Source organism: Psittacula echo, assembly GCF_963264785.1.
Source record: "Psittacula echo genome assembly, chromosome: 7".
Taxonomy (NCBI): domain Eukaryota; kingdom Metazoa; phylum Chordata; class Aves; order Psittaciformes; family Psittacidae; genus Psittacula; species Psittacula echo.
In genome coordinates, this window is record NC_137740.1 from 55,367,073 (window position 1) to 55,385,511 (window position 18,439).

Genomic DNA, 18,439 nt, shown 5'->3' on the forward strand with positions numbered 1-18,439 from the left:
TTGTAGTCCCATCATAGAAGGCCACCAAATTGATCAGGCAGGATTTCCCCTTAGTGAAGCCATGCTGGCTGTCACCAACCACCTCCTTGTTTTTCATGTGCCTTAGCATTTCTTCCAGGAGAATCTGCTCCAAGATTCTGCCAGGCACAGAGGTGAGACTGACTGGTCTGTAATTCCCCGGGTCATCCATTTTTCCCTTCTTAAAAATGGGGGTTATATTTCCCTTTTTCCAGTCTTTGGGAACTTCACCTGACTGCCATGATTTTTCAAATATGATGGCCAGTGGCTTAGCAACTTCATTCACCAGCTCCTTCAGGACCCGCGGATGGATATCATCAGGTCCCATGGACTTGTGTACGCTTAGGTTTTTAAGATGGTCTCGAACCAGATCCTCTCCTACAGTGGGCCTAGGGTCTTCATTCTTACAGTCCCTGCCTTCCCCTTCCAAGACTTGGATGGTGCGGTCAGAGCCTTTGCCAGTGAAGACCGAGGCAAAGAAGTCATTAAGAACCTCAGCTTTCTCCAAATCCAGGGTAGCCAGTTCTCCCGATATCTTCCGGAGGGGGCCTACGTTGTCCCTAGTCTGTCTTTTATTCACTACGTACCTATGGAATCCCTTCCTGCTATCCTTAACATCCCTAGCCAAGTTCAGTTCTAACTGGGCCTTATCTTTCCTAACCTGGTCCCTAGCTTCCCAGACAACATCCCTGTATTCTTCCCAGGCCACCTGTCCCTGCTTCCAACTTCTATAAGCCTCTTTTTTCCTTTGAATTTTCCTCAGCAGCTCCTTATCCACCCAAGGAGGTCTCCTGGCCCTCCTGCTGCACTTCCTTCTAGTTGGGATGCAACACTCCTGAGCTTGTAGTAGGTGATCCTTGAATAACAACCAACAGTCTTGGCCCCCCCGTCCTCTAGGGCTGTGTCCCATGGAACCTTACTAAGCAGGTTCCTGAAGAGGCCAAAGTCTGCTCTCTTGAAGTCCAGGGCAGTGAGCTTGCTGCACGCTCTTCTCACTGTCCCGAGCATCTCGAATTTGACCATCTTGTGGTCGCTTCAACCAAGGCTGCCCTGGAGCGTCACATTTCCAACCAGCCCTTCCCTGTTGGTGAGCACGAGGTCGAGCATGGTACCTCTCCTTGTCGGCGCCTCTATTACCTGCAGAAGGAAGTTGTCTTCCACACAAGCGAGGAACCTCCTGGATTGCTTGTGCCAGGCCATACCTTCACTCCAACACATGTTAGGGTGGTTGAAGTCCCCCATGAGAACAAGTGCCTGTGAGCATGAGGCTGTTCCTATCTGCCTATAGAGCACTTCATCCACAGATTCCTCTTGATCAGGTGGTCTGTAACAGATCCCCACAGTAACGTCCCCCATAGCTGTTCTCCCTTTAACCCTGACCCACAAACTCTCTGTCGACTGCTCACCCGTCCCCAGACAGAGTTCCATACTCTCCAGCCTACCCCTAACATAAACGACAACTCCACCTCCCCGCCTGCCAGGCCTGTCTTTTCTATAGAGCCTGTAACCTTCCATTCCAACACTCCAGTCGTAAGAGCCATCCCACCATGTTTCTGTGATGCCTATTATATCATACCCCCGTAGTCGTGCACACATCTCTAATTCCTCTTGTTTGTTCCCCATGCTACGGGCGTTTGTATAGAGGCATCTGAGCCGAGCTCCAAATGAAGCCGGCTCATTGGCTGGAGTGGGTGGAATATCTCTGCATCGCTCAGAGCATTTATTGTAGGTGCTGGCAACTGACTGGGTGTGATGGAATGAAACAATGCCCCCCTCCCCCAACACATCTAGTTTAAAGAAACCTTGACCAGCCTGGCAAGCCTCCTACCAAAACCACTCTCAACAGGACTGCAAGTCACTACATAAGGTGATACAAAGTAGTCTATTAAGCAATATTGCTTACCTAGTTGCTCATAAGCAAGGTCAGCTAACTTCAGTGCATCTAGAGTCATGTACATGACTTCTGGATAGTCGGCTCTGGTTGAAAATGCTGATGTCTGCCCTGAGTGATTTTCAGCACAAGGAAGATGGCTGAAGCAATACTATAGCTATAATACTAATACTATTACAGTCTGTGTGTAGTTCCAGGGGTCAACTAAAGCAGTTCTACTTTAACAAACTGTTCTTTGTTCCATCTTCTTCTCCATCGGCACAAGTTCTGATGCACAGACCTTTGATAACTATGACAGAATTGAGCATATAATGGAAATGCACTTACTGAGGCATTTTGGCTCTGGAGACCAGCCTCTTTCAGAACAGACCATCCGAACTGAGTATTTTCCACTCGGAGTTGAATAACCGGTATTGCAGTAGTAATCAGCATGCTGCCCAAAACTCATTGGAAAGTAATAGCTTTTGTAGTACTCCAGTGAGCCACTTAACCTGCCATTTTCTATAGCAGGGTAGTCACACGGTTTCTCTGGAAATAGAATTTAACAGCAACAATATCAACACATGCATGACAAAATGCTCAAGGCACAATTCAGATTCATCATCATGAACTGAGTGTTTTCTGAAACTGACAGAGACAAGACTGCACAACTTGGCAGATCCTGAGGAGCACAGGAATAATCACACTCTGCTTCTGGTGTCTTTGTCACTGCTTATGCCTGTGTTGCTTCCCTCCAACTCCAATGGAACCAACAGAAATCCAGCTAATTCATGAGACTAAATTTAAGTACTTATTCTATATGAGATGGCACTGTCTTTGTAGAGCGTCTCAACTAAATTTACTATACTGACCATGATGGCAGCCCAGACAGCTAGCTCACATATATACACTGAACAGTGGATTCTTAAAATTGAGATGACTCCTGTCACCACTTTAATTTGTACCTTTCAGGATCCTGCACCAAAAGCTCTTCCTAGCTCTTCTCTCTTCTCATTTTTATTTTAAAACTGTAGTGTTTTTCTTTTGTTGTCTCATTTCCTCAAAAGAACTGACCTTTATCAGGGACAAGTCAAGGATAGAAGGGAGAGATTCCCAAAAGGTTTTATTCAAGTTTACAAGGGTGCCCTACTTGGGTATGGCAAGTAGTTTCCTCCCGAAACCAAATCACGTCATGCTGGGGCAGGGGAGATCACCCACTGGACAGATCATTCAATAATGAGTGGTCTCAGAATGACACCTGAGTTTTAGAACCCACACACATATAGAGAAAAGTTTAATACAGATCTTAACTGCACTTTTTTGGGAGTAATTTAAATAATCTTATTCAAAGGTTCATTCACAAGACAGATTTCAGCAGGGTTTCTTTCAGGTTCTAAGTTTTCCTCTTATATTTAGGGACCAAAGATCAATGAGTGATAGCTCATTAATGATCGAATTACTTCCTAGTTTAGTTATTTAGTCATTAATACTGTGGCTACTGGGCAAAACTATCATTGTAGTTAAGGGAAGTTTAAGCCAAGAAAGAACTCATCAACAATCAAGAATATCATGCTTTGTTATTTGACAGGCTATAATAGGTAGAATAAAACTGTGATTGTTCATAATATACCAACATACGACAGCAAGTAAAAGTCTAAAACTGTGATAACTGTGATGAAAGATACCTTTCAAACATTATCTATGTTCTGTTTTGGTTTGGATGCTTTAACACTCACCGTGTTCTCTTACCTTGACTGGCATACTACTTCTCAGGTGGGCCATAAACCTTCCTGACAGGGAGCTTAGCACATTTTGACACATGCTTTACAAATACAGTAATGGATAATACCCATGCTTATAACATAATGTAAATGTAGATTATACCCTTGTTTCTGCAGCTGATTTTTCCACCACCAAATGAAGCTTGACATCACAAAGAAGCACAATGAATGAGCAGCTCGTTTCTCATGCTTCTTCAGTTTTTCCCTTGACCTCCTTTTTACTGAAGTATTTCCAACAATGCTACACATTGAGTCTTCATTCATGACAGCTACTTACGGACACAACCTGGATCAGGCACCCAGCCATTTTTGGTGCATTCAGCTGTGCTTCTGCCGGTCAATGTTTTAAAATGATATCCAGGATTACACTGTATTGTGATTATATCACCTTCGTTGTAGTTTTCTCCTTGAGGGCTAAAGTCCCCATTTGGAATTCTTGGGGGAGAGCATGTAATTTCTAAATAAAAAGAGAAAAAATGGTTGCTAATTTGAAGAACATGTTTATACTTACTGTATAAGTCCTTCTTTACATAGTATATTGACCATAACTGCATGAAATTGTTAAAAAGATGTTTCTTAGGGCAAAAAAAAAGGTTACATTTCTCTCCCAGTCTTAGAAACATACAGTGCTGTAAGAGGAGAGTGACAGCTGTTACCGATGTCGTGCTAATTAGAAGATTAAAACTTAACCGCAAAGAGAATAGTTTGAGCAAGAACTAGAAGCGATCAAACTGAATTTGACTCATCTTTTCCAGGAGGTCATTCCACAGCTGGAGCTCAAAATTACCTATGCTGGGCTCACCCACAGCTCTCCAGGGCTGGTTAATGAACGCTGTCCCAAAGGAGAGCAGGTTCATTGACAGGTTGCAAATGGAGAAATAACTGTACTTCTAAATTAGGAACTGATCCTTCAAAGGGTGTGTGATTAAGATTAGGGTCTTGCACTGACACTGGAAGAATTTTGACAACTGAGAAAGTATGGGAATGCTATTGTAAAAAGCCCATGGTATCTTTATGCTTGGAGAAGCCAAGAAAGCATATTATTTTTAAACCAGAGCTTCAAAAATAACACTAAAAACACACTCAGGGCTGGGAAGGAATGACTATAAAGTAACTACAGGGTGGTCTTGCTGTGGAGTGAAGGTGACTCAGCTGTACACGTGTACTGCTGAATCATCTAGGTTCAGCAGTAAGTCCGGTAGGATCCGGAATCACTGTTTGAATACTCCCCAAGTATCTTTGATCAGTGTATTAGTGCCTGGGAAAATGTTTTATTTGGCACTTCTCAAGAGCAGTATGTGGCTAAATTGTAGGCAATGCATATTAATTAATATAATTGCTAATCTTGATGCAGAAAGGTCAAGAACTGAGTGGGTACTATGACTACTTTATATTTCTAAAGGAGTCTTTCTGGACTAGGTCCCAGGAAGGTGGGTGGCACGCAACCACCTACAACGTTGCCCTGTTGCCAACACTTTTTTTTCCAGTTTCAAGCGTTTGGCAATTTCTTGAAGAGAATTCAAGCCACAACTGATTTCCACCAAATTACCTCAGATTGTTTCAACTGGGACATAACATGCGTATTTCTCTTTGTGGGATCAGGAGAGAGATTTTAATATAGTCTTTAAATTCTGTAGTTGAATGAAACTAAAGAAAAATCCATAAGCCAGAGGGATGATGCCCAACAGGGCTAGCCTCAGAAATTCTGGATTTGTCATCTTAAATAAGTGCTTAGAAGGCATTTGGGAGTTAGAAAGCAAGAGGGAGTTTCAGCTTTGTAAATATATTAATTTGTAGAGATTCTCAGACAATTTCTGATGGGAAGTTTCAACCCCATGGATAACATGGTTGCGCAATTGCAGTTCTGATGACATTAATCAAATTGCTATCTTCAGTGATGGACAGTGGCAGGATTCATGCATACCGTGTTACTTTTGTCTCCATTTATACATCAGTTCGTGTCCATGGTTCTTAGGGTTAATGAATTGTACACAGTTCTTGACATAATGGCTGTGTAGAAAGTTTTCAGTTTTATGTACAATCTAGCACTACAATTCCAATGTAATTTTTAGCTTATGCACTTATGGTCATCAATGGAGTACTTATGTTCTGAAATTGGGCAGCTTCACATTTGCTTGAACTCCTATGGAAATGGCCATGTCAACTTCAGAGTATTCCTTCTACAACACTATCTTACTATTTCCGAACAACTCTGGAAAGGCAGTTTATAAACTTAAGCCAAGATTTTCATTTGAAAGATACTTTTGTAATTTCCTGTCATTTCTGAGAGGTTGCACCATACACTAACAATTTCTCACTGAAGCTCCATCAGTGAAATAGGGATAATTTCTGAATCGTTCTTTGGTTACAACTAGTTGATCAGAACTAGCAGTCTGGAAATGTAAAGAATGGATATAATAACTAGCAGCCAGGTGCTCAGCCTGCTCACACTACAGTAAGACTCATGAGGACACTCAGACAAAACGTGGAGGCCAGTTCAGTAGGTCAAACAAACGTCCATTTGTTCATACAGAGTAAGATGCTGAATGCTGATTCAGAAGTATGTCATCAAGCTAAGACTATTATTTTTCCACAGTGTGGTTTAAGCCCAGCTGGTAACTCAGCACCATGCAGCTGCTCACTCATACCCGCCTGGCCAACTTGCCCCTCCAGGCGGGATGGGGAGGAGAATTGAAAGAATGTAAACCCCATGGGCTGAGATAAGAACGGTACAATACATAAAGTATAATACAAAACTAATACTACTAAAGAATAATGATAGGGGAAATAACAGAGGGAGAGGATATAAAACTGAAAGGGGAAAGGAAAAAAACCTCAATAAATAGCAGTGATGCATAATAAAATTGCTCATCACGTGCTGACCGATACCCAGACAAACCCGAGCAGGGATCTGTCGTTCTGGGCATGATATGCTGTGGTACAGAATATCCCTTTGGCTACTTTGAGTTAGGTGTCCTGTCTGCTTCTTCCAGGCTTCTTGTGCCCCTCCTCACCAGCTGAGCATGAGAGACTGAAAAGTCCTTGATCAGTGTAAACGCTACTTAGCAACAACTAAAACATCAGTGTATTATCAGCATTGTTCTCAGACTAAAGCCAAAACACAGCACTGCATCAGCTAACAGGAAGGAGAAAAATTACTGTTACAGCTGAAACCAGGGTACCTGATTTTATTCATACTGCTGCAACTTATATAGTATCAAACAACAACTCTTTAACTAGTCTTCCAGCATGCAGCACAGTCTGGTACACTGATTTGTACCAGTTTTGTTCATGTTACACACACTTTAAAAACATTGAGACTGTATATGAAGACAATAAGACTTCAAAACCCACACCACCCAAGAAGTTGGTTTCAAATGTTAATTTTCCCCTGCCACTGAAGATTTCAGATTCCCTCTCTAGTTTGAATTTCTCTGGTATTAACACCTATTTTTTCCTGCTTTCTTAATTATTCTTTTTAGTGTCTGATTTTTCCACTCCTTGGATAAAATGTTTTCATCATGTTTTGTAGAAGGCAAAGAGATTCAGCTTTTTCCTTCCTATTTTTCCAAATAAGGATTCTTTTTCCTGTATTCTTCCCACTAATTCTGAGTCATATCAAAAAAGAATAAAATAACAACAGCTACTAATGCTGCATGAAGTATTTTAGCATCAGTCTCATTTATGCAGTATACTGGAGCAACTGTTGTTTTGTGGACCTATTTAACTACACACAAGTAAAAAAAAGACTGAATTAACTGGTTTTGCTACTGCTTTCCATGGAAAACTCTTATGCAGTTGTTTGGTCTCTTTAGCACTTAACACTTAATCCTTCCAGATCTTCATGGGATGTTGGTCAGATGTGGACAGATTTCTTTCTTTATGAATAAACTAACTTTTGTCATTACTAATCTCTGAAATTACTTCCAAACACAAAAAATGTGCCGAATAAATAACTTTAGGTAAGGCATACCAGTGCAATAGGGGGCTGGATTCCATCCTGATGCTGTACATCGTGCATCTGCTCTTTCACCGTATCTGTATCCTTTGTCACAGGCAAACTGCAGCTGTTCAGTTTCCTTGTAAGATGCCTTTGGAGACCGTACATATCCGTGTGGAATTTTTGGCACATCACAGATAATTTCTGAAGTTGAGAAAGACAATATCCATATATTTTTGTTTACTTTTATTTGCTAAGAATGAATCCCTACAGGAATAAAATTCAGGTTTGTTTGGTTTAGGTTTTTTTTCTTTTTTTTCATTTGACTTCAAAAAAAACATTCACACTTGGAAACTGTTTGAATCTTATTTGAAAACCCTTCAGTGACCTGACTGTGGGTGCTGGGTAGAAAGTTTGGCGTAGCACAGCATCAATAGTAAAATTGGCTAGTGAACCAGATTTCAAGGCTTTGCTTTGGATTTTAATGGATCTCAGAATCAGTATAAGGCAGGGGACATTCTGAACTAAGTAACTAGGCTGCTGAGATTTAGGAATTTTACTTTTTTGGATAATTTCATTTCCTTGTAATTTCCATCAAATCTACAGCTCTCTCATAGCCAGTTGATGATCAGTTAAATCATGGCATTAACACGAAGAAAGAATTAAACTATATTCTGCAAAAGTTACTAGCAATTGTGTTTATTCCCATTTTATGCTATTCAAATTCTAATAAATAGGAGTTTCAAAGCAGCAAAATGAAGCACTGAAAGTGTGAACAAACCATACATGTATCTGACATCTGTACTCTGCTCTTCTAAACACACACTTACCAATTAGATAACATATAGATAGTCTAAGAAACTTGATGGACTGAATATTTAAGTCTTTGTTGCCATAAGTTTCCTAGGATTCATTCTTAAATATTGACAATCCAATCTCACACAACCTAGAGTCTAGAGAAGAGAGCTTGAGGAGGAGGGAAGATCTTATTTACATGTGTTAATTCCTTCCCTGTGGGGCAGGCAGAAGTAAAGATGATGAAGTAATTGGCACCCAGTGACAAGACAAGAAGCAGTGGGCAGAAATTTCACAGTATAGGAAATGCTACTTAAATGTAAGAAAAAAACAGTTTTACTTAACAGTGCTCAAACACTGGAATGGGTTACCTGGAGATGCTGTGGAGTCTCCGTCCCTGGACATGTTCAAAAACTGACCGGACATGGTCTTGAGCAACTTGCCCTAGCTAATTGCTTTGAGGGACCTTCAGGGGTCCTTCCAACCTGCCGTATTCTGTGATTCTGTGGTTCCATGAAAACTAAACATGAGTTAACCTTCTAACTTCCCAAAAGGGATTAGTCTGAAGGAAAACAAAATCCATCATGATTTCTTTGTATTTTATATACCCTAAGAAGATGGGTGAATGAAAACCATACTGACTCTTTAAACTTGGTTCACACAGATTCAAATTGTTTGCCATTACTTTGGTTAAATCAACACTGAAGTGATTCACTCTTATGTAGACATACCAAAGCTATTTTCAAAGAACCTGCAGCCTGGCAAAACATACAGTTTGTAGTGAAAATGTGGAACAAACAGATGGTCCACTATGAATATATTAGCATCCAATATTCTCTAATTTCTCTTTCTTATCCTACTTCTCCTGCACATATGCAATGGAGATTGTTTACAGCCAAGCCAGGCTTAATTGCTGTACAATAAAATGAAAGCTTTGTAGCTTCCCATATAGTAACCAACCCTTACAAATCTGTGAGAACAAAGCTTCTTAATTACAGACAATAAATGGCATCTTATTTACCTTGGCACTGAGGCACATCACTATTCCATTTTCCATTAGAAGAGCAAATGATTTCTTTAGATCCAGCAAGCCTGTATTTTGCATTACATTCAAATTTTACAACCTGGCCAAAGGAATATTCTTGGCCGAACTCAAATGCACCAGTTGCAATTATTCTTCCATTTTCTGGTGCTTGTACAGGTAAACACTTTGCCACTGGAAAATAAAACAAAGAGAAACAAAAGCAAAAAAGCCTAGCCATTTTGAGGCCTATTCTATAAAATAAATTGCCAGACAAAAAAAGTTAAAATACAGAAAACTCACTGTAAATTCCTTACACATTTTAGAAATATACACTCTTGTTATGTATTCAGACACTATTTGCAACAGATATAGTACAAAACCCTATGGAAAAAGACAGACTGACATAGGAGGAAGCTTGCAGACTGGATCTCATCAATCCTCTTCTCTGCCCTTGAAGGTTAAAGACAGAGCATCCAATGAACTAGGTGACCTCCTAAGGTTTTATGCAATCTAAATTATCTTATGAGCCTATGAATTCTACGGATGTTTAGATAAGTCTTGACTGGCATTTAGGGCCATTAAACTTTGCCAAAATAGATTAAATTAACAGAACAATCATATTACCTAAACAATTATATATTATCAGAACATTATATTACCAAAGTATATAAACACAATATCAGCCATGAACTTAGACCTCTTATTATCTCCTAATTTTGTAACTGCAGAAAAAGGAAGAATTAGCATGCCATTAGATATCTTTTATTAAGGGGGAAATGTCTATCAAATCTCACTCTTAAATGCTCACATGGATTATCACTGAGCAAGTGGCTGGTTTTTGTCTACCATAGCTTCCACTTTGTGACAGCATTTGCCATCTTATAAGTCTATGAGCCTTTTCTGTGAGCTCACATTTTATCTTCCACTTTCCTCAAAATTAGGACATTATACAAACTCCTCAATCATGAAAGAAAAATCTTATGAGGACTTTGAAAATGCAGTATTTTGGTGACACGTGACAAAAAATGTTGGAAATCATTGCTCTGTGCTGTGCAGACAGAGACCTGCACGCCTAAAACTGAGGAGATTCAAAATCCAGTAAACTAAATGTGGAGTATCTGAGACCAAGGAAATGCCAAACCACAGACTGCCAGTTCTTACTTACTGAAGTTCTTCCACAGCGTGTTAATAGGGAGAATTCACAATAATGTCCTAATGGCTAGGATATTTGCAGAGGTGGAGGAGAAAGCTAGCTAAAAACACACATCCTTTCACATACATCCAAAATGCCTCATCACAATTGTCTTCTGTAACCATGTTCTGCAGGCATCTACTCTATCAGGGGCTTTAGGTGAGGCAGAGCTTTGAGGCAGAGCTTTAAGGCAGTCTGGGGTGACAAGGGTCTATTTTGTGAATGCTTTTTAATAAAAGCTCAAGTGGTTATTGGACTAAAATGGCTGAGCAGTAATTGTAAGTTTCATTGCTGTAAAACTTGAATTTAAACATATGTGAATTAATACTAGTAGAGAGATCACAGACTAGTTCTAGACAGTATCAGATAGATAAAAAGACAGCTTGCTAAAGAATTAAATGTCAAACTTCATTTACCTTCACAGTGAGGGATGTCATTGCTCCATCCATCTGCCTGACACTCACGGTAATTTCTCTGGCTGAGCATCCGGTATCTTACCAAATAAAAAGTAAACAATGCTAAAATACAGTCTCATTATGTGACAGGAACAGCAGCGCTGCTGTTTTTGAAGCAAACGATGTAGGTTTCATATGCCCTAGCACAGACTAACCAAAACCAAGTTTTTCAGCTGGCATCTTCCCTATTTTCTTTATTTTAATTGCTTATGGCAAAAAGTAATAATAAAAAAATAATAATCTGGAAGTAGGAAGTAATCAGTAAGGTGGCTTCTTCATTACAGAGATAGCAAGCTTTGGCTATAGAACAAATAACCTAGGGATAATTTACATGATCAATGGCAAACAGAGTAAAATTCCTGCTGTTTGTGCTCTAGTATGATTAAAAGCCATGCGATAGCATCAAAATAGGACTTAATCCAAACCATATATATCTCATGCTTTGATAAGCTAGTACTACCTTAGGTTTGAGGGCAACGTGGCCACAATGCTGTGGCTTCTGCCTTGTCTGAACTGTAGTTAGAGGAAGCACTGCTAGTCAGAAATGTCAGTGAAGAACGGGCTGAAATTATGGGATTAAGGAGACTATTGATTTCGGAATTTTTTTTTTTTTTTGGTTGAATTCTGACTAGATTCCAGAAATGTAAAGACTACAAAAGCAAGGTTAAACTGTCATAGCTGGTTTACATTTCAAGAAGAAAAAATCCAGTCCCGGGCATCCTTAACTAAGCACAATACTATATATTTGCCTTCCTGCAATTTTCATAGGAGAAGATGAATAAAGGAGGAAAAGAGAATTTCTTCCAAGCAGTCAGTTGTCGTGGTTTAAGCCAGTCGGCAAGTCAGCCACACGGTTTCTACTCCCCTCCCAAGGGATGGGGAGGAGAATCGAAAGAATGTAACTCCCATGGGTTGAAATAAAAACAGCCCAGTAACTAAGGTATAACACAAATCACTACTGCTACCACCAATAATAATAATGATAAGAGAAATAACAAGGGAAGAGAATACGATACCACCCGCCGGAAATGAGCCTGACAGAGAAGAGGACGTGCTCTTTCCATTCTACATCCCAGGCATGACGTGCTGTGGTATGGAATACCTCTTTGGCTAGTTTGGGTCAGGTGTCCTGTCTCTGCTTCCTCCTGGTTTCCTCCCCTCCCTGGCAGAGCATGAGACTCACAAAGTCCTTGGCCAGAGCAAACATTCTGACCAGCAACTGAAAACATCGGCTTTATCAGTATTATTCCCAGACCAAAAGCCAAAACCAAAGCGCTGCACCAGCTACTAAGAAGGAGAAAAAGTGACTGCTGCTGCTGAACCCAGGACATCAGTGAAGACATTAGTGAGTCTACAGAAATGTCTTCCTTCAAACATGTTTTACAATGCATTCTTCTTAAAAATAAAAATAAAATAAAATAATTTAAGCAGGACTGATAAGTTGTGGTTCTAAATACAAGACTAATGTCTTTGCTAACATAACTGCATCATGACTGTCTACTGAAAGCACTGCTTCCAGCACACAAAGCTGCATTCCCATCTGAACTGGCTGGCTGGTGCAGACATGAGGCAGCCTTATGGAGAGATCATTATTTTTGTTTTCTACTCAGACAGCCATAATTTCAAGTTAGCTACAGCCTTACATACTTTAGACACTTTGGGTGACAGCTTCAGGTGCATGAAGTCAGTTACTTCAATAGCACCAGACATGAGAATGAGTTTTATTTAGCACTACTGTAATTGCAGAAATTTAAACAATAATTAAGCATTAATATTAAGTTGCAGCTGCATTACAGACAATTCTGTAACTGACACTATAATTAACATCTTATGTTAACTCCCAATATATTAAGTTAAATAAGTATTACCCATCATTACATCTGTACTCCACTCTGGCACCAAATACAAATTGACTTCCACTGGTAAGTTCAAAGGAACCAAACTCAATGTCTCCAGGATGTCCACAGGGCTTATCTGGTAAAAAAACCAAACCAAACCAAAACCAACAACGATGACAACAACAAGCAAATGGAAGAGCAGAAGAAAAAAATTGCTTACGCCATATAGAGGAATGTGAAAGTGTGAAAGATGGCACTTTCCTAGTAACTAGTAGTGAGTACGAGCCTTTCAAATATCAAAGAACAGGTGTTCAAATAGATTCTAACCCTGTTCCAGTGTGATACAGAGAAAATGGAAAACCTCATGATCAATTTTGCTGTCTAGTGTGGTTTATCCTGAAAAGGGAACATGATCACTTAATCTGTGGCACAACATCCCTCTCCTTCCACCTGCACCTTGCCAGTGTCAGTATCTATTCACTGGGTGGTGGTATTTACTAAAAAGTATTACTAAAAAGCAACCCCAAATTTAGTATAATTTGGAAGATCCTTGTTCAATGACTGGCTATACAATTACATATAAAACTGAGAAGATCTAAAAGAAACTAAGTAACAACTTCATGAATTTATTTTTACTCATGATTTGTATCTGCCTCTATTTGAATGACACCTGGGACTTAAATTTGTATTATCAACCCAAACACTATATTCTACTAGCACACATTTTATATGTCTGATATGCAAGGAAAAAAAACAACCCTCATGTGTCTAAAACTTCTTTGCGTGTAAAACTAACTTATTGCACGAAAGAAGTATCTGCTGACTAACAATAATAAACTTTTCTTCACTAGTGAATTCTGTATGAGGCTGTGAGATACTTTTAAACTTCTAACACAGTATATTAGAGATAATAAATAGCAGCTATCTTACTAATGATGGATTTTTTCTTCACAGATTAAAAGAAAAGGAAGGGAAAAATAATTTTAAGTTCAAGAAATTATATCTTTCATAGAACTACTTGAATAAATTGGAAAGAAGGCAATGCTGGCTCTTGACTTGCATTCAGAAACTAGATGAGTGCTTTATTCTGCTTAGACTGTAAATTTCATTTGCGTTAGACCTTTTCAGAAATTTTGGAAGCAAGCTGCTAATAACTTAATAACCCAACCTAATAGCAACATAAATCTGTAAAGAAAGAAAATGATAATCCTTTGATCTGGAGAAAAGGAATTTCCCAAAATGTTTCCTTATGCATACGTACTTTTTCAGGCGATATTTTAAAGGATGCTGAAATAAGTTAGTTACAGCCAAAGATACAATAGCAATTGACATCACTGGCAAGGAATGTGAAATGTAAAGTCAAATGGTTGCATGTATTTTGCATAAATACTGACTTCTGCATTCTGTCGCTGGGGGGAGTTGCTTCCATTCTCCATCATCACACTCAAATACAATTCGTCCAAGTTTTATATATCCAGGCCGACATCTGTATGTTACTTTAGTACTGTGTGGATAGGGAGGCTTATCCCATCTTTCAGTAGGCACTTCTTTAATCCTCCTAGGTGGAGGTTCATTACAAGCTAAAAATTGTAAACAAAAAACATTGGTGACTGAAGCACATGCTACAAACACCAAAATACTTTTACAATAGAAAATGTAGCAAGAAATCCTGGGGACATTTGTGATCAAATGAGCATGTTTTCTACTTAATCTCACAAAATAAGAAACTGCCAAGAATCCATATATTGTAGGAATATGAATACACATTTAGAAGGACATAAAAATAGTCAAACAAGTACCAAGAAACCACATGGGAAAGTCATAATTCATAAAACAGATTTTAGTTACAAAGACCGAGATGAGATTACTACCCTGGTTCTAACCACAGACATCCTTTACGCTTCCATCTCCAGGAGTCCCTCTGCCTGTCCTTTTGTTGCCACAGGAAACAATTCCATGCACTCTGTAGATTCCTTTCAAGCTTCTATTTTCTTCTGGAGCCACCATCATCTTTACTGACATTAAGTCCATGTGTCATTTGATCCAGCTCTGCCAAATCTCCCCTCAGCTTTCTCTCTAAGCTGAGACCACCTGATATTCCAAAACTTATTTCCTCCTGTCCATGAGTCATTTAATGCACGATGCGATTAATTCTGGGTATTCACTTTGACCTTCGTTAGCTTCAAAACATTTTGACCCAGTTTGGGAGGGGGACGTTGTTGTCTGATATTTCTGATTAGTCCAATACTATACAGCCCTTCCCCAAATGCTCTTTCCTGGGACTTCTTCAGTGTCCATGAAGCGTACAGCCAAGTCCATGTGAGTTAAAGAAATAAGCCGGAATTAATTTTATTAAGACATTCCTCAACAGCTTGAGAATGAGAAAAAACACACAAAAGGGGAAACAAACAAATGTTGCGAAGCTGTTAATGAAAGGCTAAATGATCTTTGGTAAGAAACATTATTGTTTTGTTTATAATAGTTGACCTAATTTCAGTGACTAACTCTCTGTGCTTGAGTGACTGAACTGCATTTATTTTGAAGACTGAAGCTTTACCTAGAATAATAGAGTCTGGACAGTCTAGCAAATCAGATGTGGTGAAGTTTGTTTTACATTTGAACATGAAAGATGAGAATTCATCAAGAATAAATGAAAGAATCTAATTGTGAGATCCAATAACTTTATTTTGGCTGTCTTAAGTAGCCAGAAGAAGTAGACAAGCTTTGATGATACTGCTGAGGTGTTAACGGAAGGGTATGCTCACACATTCATGTTCTTTCCAGCTACTTTCATAAATACGCTCCCTCCCAAGAATTACATCTAAGTAAAAATTATTGCTCCTGTCCGCTAGAGGGTACTGCTGTACTAGCGAAAAAGGCAGTAGGGGGTCTCCTTAGCAAGGTTAAGACTCGCTCACCTTCTAACAACGTTTCTGCAAAATGCAGGAATGAGTGAACTGAACCGGACTACTCCTCTAGTTTTCTGTAGTAGTGAGAAAGGAAGCTTTCTAATTCTACATATTTTTCACCAGAACTCGTTACAATTTGCTCTTTCAGTTTGCGAAAAAGCATGCTCTTACGTGATTTAAAAATGAAGCTATTTAGTACAAGGAGAGCTTCTCTGTTCTATTCTTCACTTCTGAGTTTTATCATATTTTCGTTATCTGTTGTGCAGAATGGTGCCTTCTAACTCCTTTTTCACATAGAAAAAAAGGAAAAGGTGTAAAAAGTAATCACCTTAGTCTCTTCATCATTACTAAAACATGCTTCCTTCTGGGTTTTGTTTCAACTCTCTGACTGTTCCTTACCACTCCTGCCCTGGTGTCAAATCATGTTGCCATCAGGTGTTACAGTGTGTACATACATTTCTGACTACAACTAAGCACTCTATTTTTTAATGCAGTTTTTAAGTAGCTTGAAAAGGAAAAATCTGCTGACAGGATGTACTTCTAAACTGTGTTAATTACATCATGCACTTTGCCATGTGTACTCACCACAACTGGGAGGGTTGTATTTTTATATTAGAAAGCATGCACCAAACACATACCTTCAAATCCTTTAGTGAGAGACCAGGAGAGCTGGAATTAGTCATTTACTATTAATATGTGACTTGAACCCAGTTAGAAATAGCTATAGCTCAAGGTGCTTTCTTGCTGTCATTATGCTGGTAGCAACTTCCCTAACGTCAAGCACAAACTATGAATTCAGATAGAAGTATTTTTCAACTCTTATACAAAAACCCAGCTCTTGAACAATTCACATAGACATTCAACATAACGCTTGAACTAAGAAACCTGGTAATACTTGTCTCGGATAAATCAAATATTGCTACATTCACATTCCTTTGCAATCTCTCTGATCTAAAGCAAGCACTGTGAAAAGAAGTGCAAATTCAGGCAAACTTTCATTTCAAATTTCAGGACTCTTCTGGACTTTTTTCCAAAGAAATTAGACTTCATTAGCTGCTTTGGAACAGTATTTATTATAAGTATACATTAAAAAAAAAAAAAAAAAAAAAAAGACATTTCAGTGATGTCCTGATTTTTCAGTTTTTCAAAGCAAAATCAATCAGATTGCTTTGATTAATAAGGTCTTCATGAACGTCACCTAAAATTAAAACCAACCTGAACCAAGCAAAGACACACTAGCTCTAAACCACAAAACTTCTTTCCCCCAACAGGATATGTACAGAAACCCAGATAGAAAGCAAAGAAAAAATCATAATTACTAAACATACATTAAACAGTATAAGCACAGTATCAAGAAAAATAAATTGAACAGAGAAGCGGAAAATACCAGAGGCTTCTGAAAAGGATCCCAGAATACTAGCTATCTCTTTAAACATGAATGAAAGCATACCTGCATGCATTTATCTCATTTAATGGATTCAAACCAGTTTGTCAGTCAACAGGTATTTTGTGAGCTTTTCAGTCAATTTTGCAATTATTCCTCTTTCACAGATGATTTTACAGATTCCTCCAGGCAGAAAGAAATGCTTATTTATTGAATATTCTGTATTTTGATCTACCAGCTCTTTACAGGGTTTAGATGTTAAAATTAAGGAGCATAATTAGGAACAAATGAGTTGTCTTGCTCCAGTTTATAAGGATTACATTAAAAACCATTAAAAAGTTGTGCAACAGATTAGTAACACCAGTAGTTATCCAAAAAAAATAGGTGAAATAACTATCGCAGGATACTAAGTACTAAAGGTGCTAAAAACTGCCAGAAAATATCTCAATTATTGTTGTCAGCAGTTCATTAAATAGCTGCAATGCAAACATTTTGTTTACATATTTAGTTACTATCTTCACATACACTTTAAGAAAGTGTTGAGTTTTATTCTCCCACATTAAAACTTACCTCTTTCTGCAGTACAATATATCCAACATAATACCAGAGCTGTATAGCCCAGGAATGACATCCTACAGATTCAGAAAGTCAAACAGATTTAGTATCGTAGCCTGCTTTTTTTGATTACTTTGTGTTATTTCCAATCATTTTCCTCACTAACTGTTGCAGGGACTGACCTTCCAGAGCATTTATACTCCGGTTTTAGCAGTCACTTCCCCTAATCCTCTTGCGACACACAAATGTTTCCTTTTTTTTCCCCCTCCCTCTCTGAACTTTGCAAATGAATAAATAAACAAATGCCTAGAAGCAGTTTTGGGTGACACAGTCCTTCCCTGTGTGCTGCTTGGTTTGACATCTTTCCTCATTCTTTTTTCCAGATTAATCCATTCCATTCTCAGATGAGCTCATTTCTCTTGGTATTCCAAAGAAGCTGCACAAATATTTCGTGATTCCTTAGTTGAAAACCAGAAATTCACATTAAATGTGCGCAAAAATTAACTTTGTCATATGCATAGCATTCAAGATCCGTGTTGAAAGCACTTGAAATAAAAAGCAGGCAACAAAAATACACAGTGACTTACTAACCCCTGCTTCTTGTGTAAGAGCAATGGAAATGTACTTGATCAAATACTTGATAAAATAAACTTAGGTGATGTTGAAGCACTTGTTTCA

General features: G+C 38.7%; 1 protein-coding gene across 1 annotated transcript in view; it reads right to left on the reverse strand.

Annotated features, from left to right (window-relative positions):
• The window catches only part of CFH (complement factor H), a gene marked incomplete at its 5' end in the record, with an annotated part of 34,453 nt that extends 16,616 nt beyond the window's left edge, over positions 1–17,837 (reverse strand). The window contains 8 exons of the mRNA XM_080624321.1: positions 2,237–2,437; positions 3,947–4,126; positions 7,643–7,813; positions 9,426–9,620; positions 11,037–11,113; positions 12,944–13,049; positions 14,308–14,493; positions 17,777–17,837. Of these exons, the coding sequence (XP_080480447.1) occupies positions 2,237–2,437; positions 3,947–4,126; positions 7,643–7,813; positions 9,426–9,620; positions 11,037–11,113; positions 12,944–13,049; positions 14,308–14,493; positions 17,777–17,837 (1,177 nt within the window). The remainder of the gene's footprint in view (positions 1–2,236; positions 2,438–3,946; positions 4,127–7,642; positions 7,814–9,425; positions 9,621–11,036; positions 11,114–12,943; positions 13,050–14,307; positions 14,494–17,776) is intronic.
• Positions 17,838–18,439: the final 602 nt, after the last annotated feature.